Source organism: Astatotilapia calliptera, chromosome 12 (assembly GCF_964374335.1).
Source record: "Astatotilapia calliptera chromosome 12, fAstCal68.1, whole genome shotgun sequence".
NCBI lineage: Eukaryota > Metazoa > Chordata > Actinopteri > Cichliformes > Cichlidae > Astatotilapia > Astatotilapia calliptera.
The window spans coordinates 24,917,382-24,937,099 of NC_137433.1; the positions used below are offsets into that span (position 1 = coordinate 24,917,382).

The following is a 19,718-nucleotide window of genomic DNA, read 5'->3' on the forward strand; positions in this document are numbered from 1 at the left end:
GCGCTCATAAATAAAATGTATTAGCATTATTATTATTATTAAGAATAGGAACTGCTCTTCATGAGCCTTCTTTCATTTTTGTCTCCATCAGGGGATTTTCTGAGACTTTGTTAGTACACATGACATTTTCCAGATTCAAAATGCATAACAAAGTAATGTTAAACAGCTTCACTTTTTACATGAAGAAGCACATTAAAAATTGAAAAATGCCAAAGACTCCTTGTCTCTTTTTTATAGCTGGCGTAGGGCAACAGATTTGGTCTTTGGTGTTACCACACCGACACATTCAAATGTCCATTTTGTGTTGACAAGCATTGTTCGGTCATATCTTTACATGACTCTTACATGCTGTGTACTCTTTCTCTCGCATTCTCTGTTTTTCCCATCTTTAAATGTTTAATCATACTTAAATGTAATCAAACTTTCATCTGCAGACAGCAAAAAAACGAGCTATGTGAGGACAAATAGCGAGATGCATTGCAAACATTTGCAAAGGAAAAAAATTCTTGAACTAAAATACATATAATATCATGCTTGCCTGCATCTTACCATGCTGTTAGTGACTGAAGATGTTTATCTCTTACTAAATGTGTATCTGTCAAAGCAGCTCCAAAGCACACTGCAATCTGCTGGTCTTGTTTTATCCAGATTCTTTCTCCAGGGAGTCCAAGAAGCTGTAGCTACCAGGGACAGTAATGAGGAGGGTGGCTTAATTGAAATACAAGCATATTTATTTTGGGCACTGTTTTGTTAACTGCCTCGAGAAAACAGGCTGAATGGATGCAGTTTATTTCCCAGTGAATGTGTTGTAAAGGTCAGGCATTGTGCAGAATGCAAGTGGAAAAAAAAAAGATCTAACTGCTTCTTGGTGGGTGTGCTCACAGTAACTTTTGTTCTCTGAATTTGAATGAATGTACAGTTGTTTAGGGCATTTCTTGGGCAAATGTTAAAACTTGTCCACAAAAATTAAAATCCAAAAAGCTCACAACATAATTAGTAAACACATCATAACTGATAAGACGCTTATAAAATTTACCAGTGCAGGATCGATAGCATTTATAGGATTTAACGCTTGTCAGAAAAGCAATAGAGCAAAATTACTACTTTCTTCTTTCCCAACTTGCACGGCAACAAATGAAGTCCTGATTTCACTCAGTAAACCTCCACAAATCTAGATAATTGCGAGATTTATGAGATCATTTATCTTAACAAGGCAGCTTCTTTTTCTACCAAACCCCAAGAACATTACAAAATCCCACAGCTGGATAGAATTTTTTTTAAAAAGAGGGAGAATGGAGGATAGGTCAGTCAAAAGAGATCAAACTGAGGGAGGGCTGGTTGTTTCGCACCTTGTTAGACACCTTGTTAGTGCTCAGCCAGTCATTATAGTGTCTGCTGAGGCAGGAGTATCTCTAATAAATCAAGACATATCTGTCTGTCTTTTATTCAGCTATCATCCGATCTACTTCACTTGGCAAACACAAATCAAGCTAAACTTTTCCCCAGCAATTGCAGGTCAAATTAGTAGTTGAAACATGGGCAGAAATTTTGTTAACTAGCTAACACATGGATGAAAAAGTGGGATTTGCACATCAAACTTTCCTTAGTGTACCTCTCAAAATATTAGTGCCATACGTGCATAAATTCAAAGCCTCGATGGGTTTCACATTACAGATTAGAAGCGAAGACTAAAAACTGCCCACCCCTGGGGTATGCAGTACGTGTTGGTTTATGGTTATTGAACGAGGAAAGGTGCAGATCTGTGTAACCTGGCAGTGTGTGTGGACCTGCAGCCCTTGAAAAAGGGAGAGGAAAAGAAGATGAGACAAGAAAAGTGACAGGAAGAGGGAGGGCATGTGGCGTGCAATGTGCGAAATATTGAGAATGACATTGTTAAAGTTGAATATGAGCGACTCAAACACAATCACCATCAAGAGAGAAGTCTAAGAAGTGTATTTTTTGTGAGCACTTGTGTGCATAGGAACGCACACACTTTGTCCTAGTCAAAGGGAAAATTGCTGAGAGAGCCATCTGTCAGAAGTTGCACTCAGAGAGGCAGCCATGGTCTTATTGGTTTGATTGAACAAGACACAGTCTGCATACAGCCACCTATAATGAGTCCACAGTACTGTACTTTCAGCTTAATGCAATTTGCATGCATGTCTGTGGATGTGCACATGTATAACTGTTCTTACTGGCTTTGTATTACATCCTTTTTGTGAGTGTACGTGTTTATTTTGCTCTTTTTTTTCTTTGTATGGGAAGCTCCATTGTTACTGTGGGCTTGAAACGCACAAAGCTATTGGAATAGTTTCCATCAAACTTTTCCTCAATTCCTTTAACACCCTCTTTGGGATTAATTGTTGAGAGTAAAAGGCATTATCTAACAATCGTCCACAGTTTTTATGTTATTTATGTTTACTGTTATTGTATGGACACTATCGGGGAGGGATATTAAGAAATAGCCTCATTATTTGTGACTTTTTCAGCAATCTTAGTGTTATGGATTGGATGTACACTGGTGTGTGAAATGTTGTCTGGGAAAAGCCGTTAGTTGTGGCCTTTAGAAATAAGCAAATACAAAGCAGCCACATACACATGAACACAGGCACATACAGCCTCGACTTCCTGTTGGCTGTTGTAACCCTTATATCGTACACAGACTGTATTGATCCACGTATAGGAGCCGAGCGGAGAAACATAGCCTGTAAATAAGCTCAAAGAAATTTCTGCTGACCCCATCATTTTTATGTTCCTTTCAACGGTGAAAAGGAGGCAAAAAGTGCTGATGAGGCTTGAAAAAAGGAAGAGAGAAGAGGGGAAAGAACGTTTATTTAATAAGTCCAATGTCAAGCAGTTTGCAGTCTGCATATGGTACATACACTTACACACGCATTCAGAGGAGGACTTTTACCGCAGCTATTTTGGGAGGGCGTTAAGAAGTTGCCACACTAAAGCGTGCACACATAAAGGTGCAGACACGCACACACCCTGACACAGAAAAAACTGCTGTTTATCGCCAGTCTCCACACTTGGCCTGTTGCAGCCTACAGGTTAACTGGCTGCTCTTCATTCATTTTAGGGAATGGGAAGCTGGTCTCCCATCCCAAAAAGCAACCAGTTTTAATGAATTTTCACAAGTGATGATGCAGTAAGTTGCAGTTTTTGAATGGCAGGCGAACAAACTTGTATGAATGTACATGTGCTTGGGTTTACAGTCATTTTGCAAAAGTATATACTTAGTAAGCGGATCTAAACACAAAACACACACGAAAGCACAAAAATCATATTTGATCGATATGACGTGTCCAAATTAGTACATAGAAGATGTGAACGCCAATGTTCTTTCGCCATTTCATATCCTTAAGCTACATTCACAAGTGTTACATAGTCTGAGTCTAGAGGCTGCCTAGAAGATGAGCTTGTTATAAAGTGGGTAAAAAAAAGGAGACCCACATACCCACATTCTGGTATTAACCTTGAAAGTTTACCCAAAATGCACCCCCCCCCCCCCTCCCCCAGTGGACCATCAGAAAATAGAACATTCCGGCCCATTTATGAATAAACTGGTTCTGTTTTTTAGTGAAAGTACCCATAATACTGAAGCTGAATGCCAGTTATAGAAAAAATCCTGCTGAACAAGAGCGAGACTTTGGCCTCATATCGTGACACTTGAAATGGGTGTAAAATTGATTTGGTTGCAGCTTTTGAAATAGGATGTGCACCTTTCTGGTGATGCTACTTAAAAACCACAACATTCCAGCCCACATCCATGTAAGCTGAAGATCTGTAACTTGGGAAATTTGTATGGAAGTAGAACTTGCCTGAGTGTGTGTGTGTGTGTGTGTGTGTGTGTGTGTGTGTGTGTGTGTGTGTGTGTGTGTGTGTGTGTGTGAGAGAGAGAGAGAGAGACAGAGAGAGAGACAGAGACAGCATTTGTCAATAAATATGTTCACTGTCTGTCTGGGAGAAAGTTAATATGTCTCTTTACACCACAGCCAGAACAATAACAGGAGCAAGCAGTATTTCAGAAAGAAAGGCAATGTTGTCGGGGTACAGTTAAAGTTAAAATACTTTTAAATAATACATTTAGTGTGAAGACAGTAAAACCAAAGCAGTACACCACATACTCCCCAAAAGAAAAAATAAAAAATAAAAACTGTAACTGATGCAATCCAAAAGGTCACTGCAGGGTTTTTTCCGAGTTTTGCATTTTCTCTGGCCTATTGTGTAGCGAATGTCTTGGCTGTATTGTGATAAAGTGTCACGTAGACCCTGCATGCTGAGCTTTGACTGCACAGGCACAAAACTTCCCTTCTGCATTTAAAAGAATACTAGTGAAGCTAGCTCACCAGCTCTCTCCATGAACGCTATGACTGTAGCTATGATCGTTGCTGCAGCTTTGTAATTGCATACAGTAACTGTCTCTCTGACTGGTTGTACTTTGGTTCTCATGAATCTGGCTGTGACATGTTCATTTTTAATTGGTATAAAACTGACTACATGCAGCAGTTATGTGTTCAGTGATGGGTTTGCTTGCTGAGTGCTGTATCGAATCTTTTCTATTCCTGAACTTCTGTGCTATGATGATCTGTCATAGAAGGACATCAGGTTCAAATAGTAACAGCTGGACATATCCATAACACCACAGACTGAGCCATACAGCATACTCAGCCTCACCTACACAGTCAGTCAGACTAAGCATCAATAGCTGTTCTCACAAGCAGCAGCTGGATACTGTTAGAGAATCGCCTTTCATAATGAGGAATGAGCGATAAATGCACCATGTAAATGGTCACATTATCGAATCATTTCCATATCTGTATTGTGAGTCTTTTAATTGGCAATGTATTATAACGAGACTCGAACAACGTGGTTCTTATGGCTCAGAAGGAATGCAAAAGCAAGGCGATAGCGTTTGTTTGGTTTATGGCTTTAAATACCAGAAAGAAAACTATCATCTTGATGTGGTTGTTGTTCTTTTCCTTATGAAAAATGCTAAATGGTAAATGGCCTGTATTTGTACAGCGCTTTACTAGTCCCTAAGGAAAAAAGCTTGATGAAATGATGAAATGAAACGATGCGTTATTTCTGCTAAATGCACACAAACACATATGTTAAGTACACATGAGCGCGAAAAGTCTGCTTTGGTTCGCTGTTTCCCCCGTGCACTAATGCAGACATAGCAGTTTTTTTTTCATGGTGAGCACGCTCTGAAGCACAGCTAAGTGAGGGAATAATTTGCATTTCAATCTTTTAATTGGCTCCCTTTTTGTGAAATTGAGCCAACTTCTACAAGCTAACTGGAGTGAGTACAGAACCCCCATTTCAGCATCCCCCCTAAGGGCGATCCTATAATATTTGAATATCTCTTTCCCCCAGTTGAACTTATATTAAACTCACATTTATATTACACACATTGAATTCTTTGGGGGTTTCAACTTAAGTCACGTTCTAAACATGACACGACTGCAAGGATCGCTTTGATTTGCTGGTTTCTTAAGTGTGAGTAAGAATGTAGAGAGCAAGTAACGAAGAGAAACACCTTTCTGACCAAAAAGAGGACTTTGCTTTTCAAATTGTCATTTACGAAATAACTTCTTTAAACCTAACATTTAAAGAAAAAAAAACAAATGGCTTGCAAAGATTTGTTGCAGTTTGATGGCACATGCTGCTTTTCTGATATCTGTTAGAACATGGGTCTACCATCTATATAACGAACACATGCACTCAACGGTCTAATTTTAATTAACTTAGCTGATCCATGTTTGGCCAGCTCAGTTTGGTCTTGTATTAACTTCTACAAACATACATAATACGTGTATTCTATACATATGTATATACTACACAGCATGTGTCTGTATGGAGTGCACACTTCAGTAGAGGGAGGGTCCAGAGCAATTTGTCGGGCGCAGAGGTGAATCACAGCAATATAAAAAATTAATATAACGTTCATGAATATTAATAACTCTGATGCAATTGCCATAATATCAGCGCTTCTCCTTCACATCACATGTAGCTCTAAAGTACAATACAAATAATCACAAATCACAAAATAATATGGATTTATTTGCATTATGTGAGTTTAATGTGCTACCGAGTAATTAAAGTGCTTACCTCTGAGCAGTATATTGGGCTTCACATTGCCCACAGATCACACCTGAATGTTATGCTGTAGCTTGAGACTGTGTGGTGAAATATTCTTTATTTTATCATAGTGGCCTTGTTCAATAGCAAAATGAAATAATTATGTAAATGATATTGGAAAAATGTGAGTCATATTAGCCTATGTGCACACGCAAGGGCTGCCTACTTTGTCAGCGGAAATGCACATTCATAGGAGGATTTTTTCTGAGATGCAAATTTGGTTGTCAAGTTGCTGATTGCGGTGTCTATTTGTTATGCTAAGTGTAATCAAGACTTTGCTGTCACAATCAGAAATTTAGATGACAATCATTTAACAATCAGTTCAAATTTCACTTTATTAAAAGCTTTTTGTTGTTGTTGAGTTACTGTAATTTCAATTAGCCTGAAGTTAAACTGTGTGAATTGCTCAGGGGGGTGGCTGCGGTTCAAGAGTGAGTTGTCTGCTCATCGGAAGGTCGATGGTTCGATCCCCAGCTCCTTTAGTCCGTGTGTTGAAGTGTCCTTGTGTAAGATTGCGAGAGTAATAGATTAAAAGTGCTTAGTAAACCTTGCTTTTTGGTGTGTGTGAATTTGAACTTGTGTATAAACTTCAGCCATATTTTTTGAGGATGTCTTAAAGTTCCTATACGTATTCAGGGAGCGTACAGGGAAGGGAGACACCATTGGGGCACATCCCTGAATTGGAAACTTCGTGCATCTCAGCTCAAATCCACAACATTACCAGCCTGCTGGATCTTTTTAATGGTTGCACTTGATGGCTTGAAAAAAAATTGCTAACCACATGGAAAATCCCTCTTCGCTTTGGCTTATAGCCAGGGGTATTAGAGGTGGCACATGTACAATGTAGAGATTGAAAAGCAGAAGGCAGGAGAGGTGATGGAGGAGGGATGCATGCACTCTGTCATCCTCCTCCTCCCTTTTTCTATTCTCTCGCTTTTTCCATCTTCACCCCGGCTCCTGCACTGTAATATGTCTTTCCCAAGTTGTTTATAATCACTGGGACACCGTCAGACGGGAGTGATTGAAGTGCTAGAGGAGAAATAGATGGTAAAAAAATAAATAATGATTCCAGCAAGTCATCAGACGGTGGAGGGGTATAATCTGAGGCAGTGGAGGTGCTTGCTCGGTGGTGAGATTTGAAGCTTTACAAGAAAGCCACACATATATAAAACCCTTCAGGATGTGCCCACCGCTCGACTGGCTTCAAAGCTGCACTCATCTCGAGTTACCTTTACTGCAGAATGTCAACAAGGATGGGGAAAAGAGGAGAAGAGCAGAGGAGGAAGGTAGTAAGAAATGCAGAAAGGAGGCAGGCAGAAAAACTAAGAATGTGTGATGCAGATGAATTGGCTTATAGAATAATTTTGTTTGCCAAACCTGCGGGAAACAACAGCACCTGTATCTGTCAAATTTTTCATCCTCCTTCCTGGATCTACATGTTTATTCCTCTCAAAGCAAACAAATAACAGTGTATAGACATATGCATATTCCTTTTTTTGTGAGTTTATGTTTGGATTCTTTGATTTTGTTTGTCTTGAAAAGCTGTTGCATTCGTTGCCTTTAACAAAAAGGAAATCAATAGCACTAAAATTATAGCCTACCCTGGGAGCAAGTTCTTATACTGTCAGGAACTCTAGCGTAAGTCTTTGAGTTTCTTTAGCAATCCAGTTCACTTAAGATCATTGGTATTCAGGAGGTAATACTGATGATATTTTGTTGGAACCTGACTTTAGAAATCAGTGCCATGCATAAACACATAAACACTGCCTGGAGCTGGTGTAAGGTATTAATTACATAGCTCATAATTGCAGATTTAAGAGATTATAGTATTTTTCAGATGCACTTTTTTCCTTTTTTGTCACTTAAAATGGCTCTAACTAGCATATTGGGGGAGGGTGATACATTTGCATCTTATTTCTCGTCTTCATTTTTTCCCTCTGTGCTTCATTCAGTTAAAGTAACACTATATTTTATGTACTATAAATGAGTAATACTGAATGATACTATATATATCATTTAGTGTGACCTTGTGTAACCACATGTTAATGTGACTTTCAGCTGACATTGTGATGATTTCATACTAAAGATGTAGTAATTCATTATAAAGTACTGAGATGCTTGACATTTGTTTTTAGAGAATTTAAGAATCTCTAGATTTCTTTTCATTTTAAAGTCTGAGGAAACATTGTTGCAGAATTCTGTGACATGATGACAAGACTTTTGATGATGTGGGTGATCACTGACATTTATTTGATATTGTATAAGACTTAGACAACAAAAGAAAGTCTGAAACTTTTCAAAATACTTTAAAAGATGGATTGAATTTTATAATCATAACCTCAGTTTAACATATTTCTGATAGTGTTGACACATGTACAAGCAATGAAGCAAAACTGGTACTGTTTGGTGTTTTTCTCTGCTCAAAATCCTATTTGACTGTCCGTTTGGTATGAAACAGCCATATGTGCAAAGCTAGATTGTGGAAGACTTGATACGTTCATGTGTTAAACGGAGATAACCTGTTGTTATTTTTCGAGACACTTTTCAGTGGTGTGGAAGAATGAAAAGTGAATGCCTAAAGTGTTGTTAAAAAGAACCTTACATCATCTTACGGGAAGATTGCATGGATTCCAACTGGGGGATGACATCAGCTGAGCACACTCTAGCTCTTTTTTACTCATTTAAAAAAACAATACTCTAATGAACTACTCTGCTCTTATTTCATCCAAGAATAACCAGAGTGCGATGCTTTAAATTTGAAGAGATGGATCAGAAAGGTTGGCAGCAGGAGTGTAGATTTGAAAAACTGATGATGCATTTGAGAGAAATTGATTTCCAACACTGGGTGCAGACATTCCTTATCATCTAAAATTGCGGAAAGGGAGAAAGATACAGATTTTTTTTTTTAAACACATTACTTCTTTTCTATATGATGATAAAGATGATATGGGATGAGATTAATAGTCAGTAAGTCTTTGCAAATGGGCATCTCAAACACGCACTGCACCAGCACCATAAACTAGTGTCTTGAAGGAGCTTGTTTACACTGACAGCATGCAGTAAAAGAGCATAGAGTAGACTGTCGATATGGACCGTGCACAGTAACGGAGCTGGTCCTTATCATCAATTTGTCCAGCGTCGTCTTCTAGCGGTTGACCTCTTTGTCTCATTTACTCTGAAATGTGGCTTTTTTCCCGACAGAGAAGATAAATCTCTCTATTAGGCTGCTTTACTGCAAGTATTTACAAAACACCTGTACATAGAACAGAGAGCATGTTGTTTCCCCTGACCTCAGGTTGCACTTTCAATTACAGGTTCTTTACTTTTCAGACTAAAGAACAGACAAATGCATCACTTATCTCTTACGGTAATGGTGTTACTTCAGTTTGGTTCATTATTCTGCCATTGTTATGTCTAAAAATGACAACATTAAGAATATGGAAGCTCAATGAGAATCGTTTATTGCCACTGTAATACTTTTTATTGCCTCACTGAGATTTTTATTTGCTTACAGTACACTAAGACTCATTGTGTGCTTTCATCAACCAGTTATGCTGCACTCTATGTCCTGACTGTCCACGGGCCAAGTAGCGTGACTTAACCTTTGACCTTTTAAATATGAATTGCCATCACTTCTGCATCTGTATTAGTTGATCATATATGTCACAATACTCCTTGCCATTTTTTGCATAAAAATCTTTAACAATCTCTTGCTTTCCTTACCTATTTAGCTAACTGAAGTGCAAATTCAATTTAAAATTCAAGAGCTGGTTTGTTAAGGTGCTGTGACTCATTAAGTCTTACGAGTGACACTGAAAAGGACTGTCCTGCACCTTTGGCTGCTTTTGAAACAAAAAGTCTTGGTCTGTAAATCACCCCATCAAGTTTACAGCATCATACATGGGATCAAGGGCTTTTTAGACTAATCATCATCCTCACTGATTAATTTGAGTCAGGGCTGTGGGATGGGGGTCATATCCGGTGCTCCCATTTATCTAAGCACTTGATGTTCTTCCCTAATATTTGGGCAGTGGATGTGTGTGAGTGTGTGTTTGTGTGTGTGGTTACCTTTGCCAGGACCCCTAAAAATGTGGGATATCCAGAAGTGCAGTTTTAACAAACGAATCTACATGAGTCTCATCCTAATATTAGTTCATATTTGATACCTTTAGCAATCATGCTAAAGGTATCAAATGTATTCACTCAACAGGTTGGGAGTGGTTGGTGGAGATGGTTGGTGCTACTTTCCAAGTGGTAGTGAATCTTTGAAAAGCAGTGCAAAATAGAAGTAAAAGTTGTGCCTTAATGCTGCAACCAACACATTTCAAAAGGTTCAGCTTTTACTTTCAAGGTGAATATCCTCTGTTTCTGGTTTCATCAAGTCATCATCAAGTTTTATTATAGTTCAGAGAGAAATGGTGAGCAGACATCTTCCATGCAAACTGTGGGTGATCCAAAGGAGTCAAAAGGAGTCTGCAACCCCTTTCACCAGTCAACAGCCAGCATCAGCAATGACTTGTAACATGTTGGGGAATGCACTTTCTTTACTAGAAACCAGCAGTTGCCAACTGGTCTCTGAGCTGTGTGCCTGAAGTTTTAGATATTTCAGTAAAAGAGCAAGACGTTGCAAGTTGAGAGACAGAATGTATTAAGATCCACAAAAAAGTGTGTTATCTGCTTAAAGGTGGGTTTTACACAGCTCACACCGCAATGTCAAACTTTTATTGTGGACATTTTCACTCTTACTAATATCTTGTTGCATTCTCAATCATCCAGGTAAATCTCCAAAAGTTGATTCTGTTCATCTGGACGTAGCGTTTTGTGGGAGAAACGTTTCACACGGTGGACCGACACATCAAATTCACCAGGGAGGATATGAAAAGTGGCAGGTTAGCCTTCTTAGACTGTGAGATTTCCATCAGTAATGGGGGACATCTAAAAGCTGACGTGTACCGTAAACCTACACATACGGATCAGTATTTAAGGTTTGACTCTCATCATTCACTGGAGCACAAACTGGGTGTCATTAGGAAGCTACAACACAGAGCGAACACCATCGCCAGGAAGGCAGAAGAACATCACATCAAGAAGGCCCTGAGTAAATGTGGTTATCCCAGCTGAACTTTTGTCAAAGCTGGAAAGGCACCTAAAGAAAGCTCCAGCTGATCCAGGAGAGAAGGACAACCGCTGCCCAAGCAAAAACATGTAGTGATCCCATATGTGTCAGGAGTATCGGAGCAGTTGAGATGCATTTTTTCCAAACACCGGGTCTCTGTGTCTTTTAAACCCCAAAACACACTGCGCCAAAAACTGGTGCACCCCAAGGATCGGGTCCCCCGACACAAACAGAGTAGCATAGTGTACGCTGTTAAGTGCCAGGAGGATTGCCAGGATTTATACATCGGGGAAACCAAACAACCTCTGGCGAAGCGGATGGCACAACACAAAAGAGCTACCTCGTCAGGCCAGGACTCTGCAATCTATTTACACCTACAGGTCAGTGGACACTCTTTCAAGGATGAGGACGTACACATCCTGAACAGGGAGGAACGCTGGTTTGAGCGCAGTGTCAAGGAGGCCATTTACACGAAAAGGGAAAGACCATCTCTGAATCGAGGAGGGGGCCTAAGGGTACATCTTTTGCCATCTTACAATGCTGTGATTGCAGCCATTCCCCAACTTTCTGTGAATGGTACTCATGGCCATTGATCAGTGAGTTTTGGTCAGTGGTTGTTGATCAATGGTCATGAGAATTTGCATAATTAAGATTAAGGAACTGACCTCCCAGCCCATTGTTCCTTCAGTGAGCTGGTTTCAGTCATTATGCAAATGTACTGTCTATAAGATTGGGGAAACCTGCAGTCAGCTGAGACTGAAGAAGTCACTTTATGAGTGACGAATCGTTTCTCCCACAAAACGCTACGTCTAGATGAACAAAATCAACTTTTGGACACTATTACTAATACTTTATAATACTCAACTGATCTGGTTTGCCTGGCCAGAGTTTTTCCTTGAATTTATAGCTCCACTATGATTGCTGTGGATGAGTCATCAGACCTATGAGGAGTTATTGGCTAATAAATTCACAGTGTTGGACAACAGGTTCAGGGGTCGACCAATCATGTCCCAAACATTTTGGATGAAACTGCTTGCTTTTGTCTTTTATTTTCCCGGTGAAGATTAAAAAACAAAAAACAGACTTATAACATAAAGGTTTTTGCTGCCAAGCCCTATTGTTTAATTACCTGACTGTTTAAAGATGTGCCATTGTTCTTGGTTGTATGCATATGCTTCATCCAAACTCATGCCAAATAAATTTCTGAAAGTCCCTGCCCTTTTCCAAGAAGTTTCCAAGGACAACTTCCCAGATGGTTCCGTGTTTACCAAACCATCTGGAGTGTCAGGTTACAAAATATCCAATCAAGGGCTGTTTTTTTCTCAACAGAAATCAGTCTCGAGGGTTGGGAAAGTCAGGTTGCACTACAATATTCTGAAGGGCTTCTTCTTTTTTTTGTCCAATAATACCCAAAACATCAGTCTGTTCAGGCAAACAAAATTAGATTGTGAAGCTGCAAAAAAAAAAAAAAAAAAAAAAGATGGGAAAATGAAATGCCAAGGGGTCTTTTAGCCAGCAAAATTGCAAGTTAATCAGTCGGTCAGTTACACGGCCAAGGGGCAGCTATCAAATTAACTAATCAATTATGTAGATATCCAGCAATCCAATTACTCTTTCAATCAAAAAAGACAGAAAGCAGCACTTAGCATCAGGCTAATGGAAACCTGAAAGTTAGGGGAAAATACATTAAAACTTGAAAGACAGCCACATGGTTCATAGAGTAATTTGAAGAACTGCAGCATCCTTAGTATGCCTCTTTAAATGAAGTTTCAGTTTTAATTCCTAGTTTTGAGTTGTGTAGGAAGAAATAAAGTAATCCTGTTTGCCCAGAGCTACACGAGTCACAGCTGAGAATAAGAGGAGTAGCAGGAGAAACATGGGGGTAAGAATGGAGAGCTATATCGAGGGGACACAACGGGGTGCTTTTGAAGCCGCCGAGCTGTATTTGCAAAAGCTGCTTCATGGCAGCTATGCTTCTCTTAGGATCCTTACGTGTACCCGTATGCAAACTGAGACACCCATACACTCCTACCTTTAAAAAAAGTTTTTCAGGAGTTCAACCAGAGGAAAACGTAAAAGTTCTTTCAGAAAAGAATCTCTGAATCCTAGACAGAAGATTACTATGATTTATTTTAGTAGTCTTGATTAGCTTAGTCAAAGGAACCCCGAAGAAGAACGATAACATTATTAGTCTTGTATCTGTATAGAATGAGTTAACCCAGCTGTCACCTCCTACCAGTCAATCTGAATCATTTCGATTCTGAGATACATGTACTCTGTTCAGAAAGTCTGTGTTTGAAATGTCATGCTGACTTCACACTATCCTTTGAGATAGCTGCTTAGTCGTGAACCTCTAATAACGCACAATTTTTTTTGTCATTTATCCTCAGACCCCATTTTCTGATGAAACAGGATAAAAGGTGTATTTTAAAATGATATAAAAGGTGCCGTACATGCTTTATGCCTGTATATGTGCCCATGAAACCTGACACAACCACTCACTCACTTGGAGCGTTTGCTGACTGCTGTTTCAATACTAAATGATAACATCCATCTAAGTCTTTCCCCTACTATGAAATATGGTTTTGAGAGCACTCACTATAAATGATGCTTCTCTTGGTACAATATACTTTAGTATTGGATTTTATAGAACTATACATTTTTACAATACCAGGCAATGCTTTTAGAATCTTCTACTGTCCAGTTTTGGTGACCGCATGTAAACTGTAGCCTCGGTTTCCTGTCCTTAGCTTACAGAAGATCCACCCAGTGTGGTCTTCTGCTATAGCCTACCTGCTTCAAGGTTTGATGTGTTGTGTGCTCAGAGATGCTCTTCTACATGCCTTTGTTTGTAGCTAGTGGTTATTTGAGTTTCTGTTGTCCATCAAAGAGTTTTAACTTTATCCTTTGACCTCAACAAGGCATTTTCACCCAAATATCTGCTGCTCACTGGATATTTTATCTTTTTTTGACCATTCTTTGTAAACCCTAGAGATGGTCGTGTGGGAAAATTCCAGTAGATTAGCAAAATACTGAAATACTCAGTCCAGCCCATCTGCCACCACCAACGATGGCGTGTTAAAAGTCACTTAAATCACCTTTCTTGGTTTAAACAGCAGGTGACCTATTTCGATAAGTGCATTGAGTTGCTGCTGATTAGCTATGTGCGTTAATGAGCACTTGAACAGATGTCCCTAACAAAGTGACCAGTGAGTCTAAATTTCTAAAGTGTTGTCCTGATCATCTTTCCCTGAGGATTCAGGGTTTTTTAAAATTTATGTGAGCTATAGATCATTAAAATCTCTGATGGTAGTTGGTGACGCGTGAAAGGTGAACAGTGACATATTGCTCAATAAAATCATATATATGCTTTTTGGCCACTCACATTTAGGATGAGATAATGAGACACTAAAAGTGTCTAAGTGTAACGGTATTATAGGCTTATAGCTGTTAAGAGATAGAGATAGAGAGATGGAGATTATCTCATATTTTTGAGCTTTTAAATCAATGCTCGCCTTATGATCAAATAAGCTTAAAGTTTCTGTAATATTAATCTGCTTCTGTCTTTCACACACACACACACACGCGTATGTATATATATATATAGATATATATATAGATATCCATATAAAGACTAGGAAACGAAATGACCTTTTCTAAAAATCTGCTCTACGTGATTTGATTCCGAGCTCAAAATTTTGTGACACTTGGATGTCTAAACTCGCCAGCTACATTAATATTTTATAAAAGTCACTTGTGCAGCCAGAAATCAACATAAAAATTGTTCTGAGACTGGACAATGGCTTTTTTTTTCAGTGAATTAATTGGTCCTCCGTGGATATTGCCAGTGTGAAACCCCAAATCCCCAAATACCTTCTGCAGCTGGAACGATTCACAAAGGTCATGTTTTAGAAGCTATTGAAGTCCAAGATACTGCAGTCACGCTCAGGCATGTACTCGGACGTTTTTTGGCACCAAAAAGCATCTCTGCCTGCTGGTTGCTTTCATTCATGAAAATGCTTCATCTCATCTTCCCACGCACATTCCCATGCACAGTGATTTCTTAGGAATACTGTGCTGGCTTATTATTTCGATCATTTCATTATAAAGTTTCTTTTTCATAAAAAAAATAGCTGTTATGTAATTACAGTGACACATACTTTTCTTCAGGTTACCTGATAAAAAATTAAAATTATTACACAACCACTTTATGTGTGACCATTTACTGAAAAAATGAAAAGATTGAAACATTTTAAAGACATAATTCACGATGCCATGTCATCCATACAGTATACGTTATAATGCCTTCGGGCTTGTGCTAAAACCTGGTGTCAACAGCAAATCATGCAAAGAAGGATAACAGAAAACATGTAGAGGGAAAAAGAGATAGTACGTTTAAAATAAATCAAACGGTATACAGGAAGGGAAGATGGAAAAAAAAAAGAATCCAGTGGATATAGAGAAGGTGGTGAGATAAAGAGAGAGAGAGATTATGTGGGTGTCAGATATATTATTGAGGCTGGGCTAAGGGAAGTGGGAGACATGAGAGCATTGGCTGGTCTGTGCTGATGTAACCGTGATCACCACAGGTATAAAAACATACATTTACTGCATAGCTACAGTAAATGTATGCAAAAACACTGTCGTCAGTAAGCAAGTGTGTGGGTATGAATAGAAAGGCTACCCCACACAGCTACCTGAGAAGAATGGAAGAGCCAAAGATAAATGTGTCCCGTTTTCTGCGCTGGTTAGTACACAAACAAATAGATTCCCTCTCTCTGTCTCTCTCTCTTTAGTTTTTTTTTATTTTGTTGTTTTCTTGTTTTTTGAGGGCTACATTTGGAATGACAACCTTTCTTGAAAAACATATAAAGCGGAGCCAGTTTGTGTTTTACTGTTGCAGAACAAGATTTCAGAGGACAAGGCCAGAAAAGCTGTTTATAACACAAGAGGAGGATAAAGCGATTTTATATTTGAAGACAGACAAGCCACTTTTCATTGTAATGTGTTCCCGGCAGCATCTTAATGGGAAAGCCTGACAAGCATTTTGTTCGCATTCATCACATCTTTTCAACAGTATTTATTGCAAAAAGCAGGTTACCGTTTTTTTTTAATGTGCATCCAAATAGTTTTTTTTTAGTTCTTAGTTATATAAAGTGTATTAAAACATCACGAGACAATGGAAGACAACCTCTGATCACTCGATGCTTGCCAAGACCTAAGATTTCAAATGTTACTTAATGTATGATTATTTATAAACTGGTTTTCATATATCAAAGATTTTCTTATCGCAGTGATTTGGAATTTGTTATTTTGATGTTTTCCAGTTCACAGCAATTTCTTGCAGTTGATCCGACCATGTGAAGATCAGATCTATGCCAAAGCATCAGATCAAATCCTGTTAATCCAATGATAATCGTTCAGGATGTGCTTTGCTGTTTTCACAGCTTTTTCTCCCGCAGCAAAGAGCTGCTTTTTTTTTTCTTATACCGTGATTTTGACTCTCTCTTTTTCTCTCTTTTGTTTTCTTACTTTTGTTGCAGGTGGAGAGGTGCCTTACACCACCCTAGCTACAAGGATGATGATGGGGGTTTGGTGGATGTTTGCTCTAATTGTCATATCCTCATATACTGCCAATCTAGCAGCTTTCCTCACAATCACGCGTATAGAGAATTCTATACAGTAAGTATTCAACAAATTTTTTTCACCTACTGTTTTTAGTGGTAGCTACCATACTGACTGATATATTGATTTAAATGTTTTCAAGTAAAAACTGCCACCTTTATTGTATCCTTATTGTTGTCATATTTAGGTATATTTAAACCTATGGAGTTAAATGATTCTCAAAAGAGTTACAAATGTGTATTGAACATTTTGTGTGTGATTTTGGGTATACACAATTGCATACTCCAGTCCAAACATAGAGCAGTTTGAACACATACAACCCAAATGCATAGGGCTAAAACCTGCATAAATACGGATCATTTACACGCTAATCTGTAAGTCCATCTTCACAAATCTTTTCATTTTCACTTTCAAAAAGGTTCCCGTGCAACTGTCTAAAGATAGTTGTGACTTTCTGTTCATTCAAATATCGGGAAATACGTGTGCACCAGTCACCTGATCATCATGCCACATGTGCTCGCAGGGTGCTGGGGTTTTGAGACTCTTTTCACACTATCAGTTTGGTACAGATGCACAAATGTGAAACATCTGTTTTCCTTGAAATAACCCAGGAATACAAAGGAGGCTTGAATGTCCTAGTTTTCCACTAGCACTTGAACTCAGCTTAGATTTGTGGATCTGTGCCAAGCTGGCAGTGTGCAAAGACTAAGAGCCTCAAAACCCCAGAGCACATGTGTTGTGATTTGTGCATATCAGGCGACTGGTGCGCACATATTTGATTTATCTGTAAGTGAGCGAAAAGAAAGTTGCAAATATTTTTAGATATTTTCATGCACTGGAAGCTTTTTAAAAGTGAAAGTGGTCAGACTGGTTACATGGAAAACTTGAGCTTGAAAATATTGTGTTGTAAATGATCGCTGTTTGTTCAGGTTTCGACACGAGAATTTTTAAAATAATGTTCAAATTGCTTTGTATCCATGTGTAGATTGGCGCATGCGTTTGTAAGTACTCAGAGTTACACACAGATGAATTGTTTTACACATTTATAAATCTGGTTTATGCCTGTGGATCATATCATACACATTTGTAACCTCTTTAAGACTCATTTAACTCTATTTAAAACTGCACAGCACATCTAAATAGATGCACAACCTCTGTACTGCAAAGAAAGATGAGCCCAAGGCAAAAACTACATATATACATATAGTGCATTTGTATAAATGTGTGCTTTCAGTTATGATTGCACGACACCACGAACACATCTTTCTGTATAAGTATACAAGTATACATGACAAATCGTGCCTAACACACAGACACACACTGCATGCACCTTCAGTGTGCTGAAACCCGGCAACACACAAGCATGCATGCGCATGCAGATTGCTTACACACACGCGCAGTTAATTCTTTACCCTTTCTTTTCTCAAGCTCAGTCCTCCATTATATTATCTGTCTCACATATGTGTGTGTTTGTGTGTCCGTGTGTGTTCTACTGATCAAGGTAGGAAGAAAAAATGGCAAAGAGAGTTAGTGAAACAGTCAAAGTATGTTGAAATTGTTTTTAAAAGTGTTTTTGCAATCTATTTTTTATTTTTTTTGCCTAGGTATCAAGGCAACTAGAAAAGCTGCCTACGTTCAATGCACACACACACAAACACGCACACACACAGACATTTCCTGAAGCGCTGTGCCCTCTGTTTATCTATCCTTGTGATAATATGTTTGCCTGCTTCTCTCCTGGTGGCACTAGGAAACGCTCATCTCTCATTGGACTAATCAGCATGCCGAAGCATCCGCTATGCCCGGCAGTGCCACAGTTAATTGTGCTTGGCTTTGGAATAAACAACATTTATTTCTCTAAATCTCACAACTATCTGTTTCTTAATTTGGTTCTGTCAGTTTGTCTCTCTGTCATTCTCTTTTATGTGTTTAGAAGACCTTTCCTTTAGTTTACTTTGGTCACACTGCGCCCCTCATTCATGCTGTTGTTTTTTCTTCTTTGTTCTACGTCCTTCCGCCCAGCCTCTTGTAAAATGTGTCAATCTATAGTTTCTTTCTTTCTTTCTTTTGTCTGTCCTCAATTGCTTTTTGTTTGTTTGTTTTTCACTTTGCTGTCATTAATGAGTGGCTCTCAGTTTGCTGCCTCATTCAGCATACATTGAGCTAATTAAGGATTTCCATAAATTTTAATGCATTATCTTTAGTGTGTTGACTCTTCTTGGGTCATTAGTGTCATAATTACCAACTAAACAGCAGCACCCACATGGCCCAAGGCCTCCAAAGATGGGTTTTGGGGATAAGTGGTGAGATGGAACATTCCTAAAATAAACTGAGAGTAATTGTAAAGTGTAACAAAATCTCAATGGAGAGATGAGAAATGTAGCCATGCAGAAAAAAATAGCAGTCTGTGATGTTGTGATTAGCATGCACTTTTATCTGATAATCCTTGATTAACATATTATGCAGATGGAATTAGATTGAATGCATTTGTGTGATTGAGAGAGCGAATTAGTTAGTATGGAAAAGAGCAAAAGAGCGCACACATGGGCAAGAAAGGAAGAGAAGGTCGGGGGAAGAATGGAGGCATTCATCTCCTTAGTGTCTCCTATCAGGACAGACAGGATTTTTAAGTATTAATGCCCTTGTTTCATCCTGAAAATGAAATAACAAGTGAACGCTCAGAACTCTCTCTGGACTATTTCACGCTTGGATGTTTTCCCTCAATTTCAGTGTGAATCCTTTAGGAAAACAGTGAGAGATGGCAGTGGAGAGTAGCAAAGAGAGGGTGCTAGAGAGGAATGTACGAAGGGAGAGACAAAAGGGGAATAAG

The 19,718-nt window shown here is 38.8% G+C and overlaps 1 protein-coding gene across 2 annotated transcripts in view; it reads left to right on the forward strand.

The window, feature by feature from the left end:
• grid2 (glutamate receptor, ionotropic, delta 2) overlaps window positions 1-19,718 on the forward strand; it is a 548,182-nt gene that overhangs the window by 458,898 nt on the left and 69,566 nt on the right. For both annotated transcript variants that reach the window (XR_013912448.1, XM_026188535.2), the window contains exon 12: window positions 16,807-16,945. Coding sequence is in view for 1 of the 2 variants with exons in the window: in XM_026188535.2 (XP_026044320.2) it covers window positions 16,807-16,945 (139 nt within the window). In the remaining variant the exon portion in view is untranslated. The remainder of the gene's footprint in view (window positions 1-16,806; window positions 16,946-19,718) is intronic.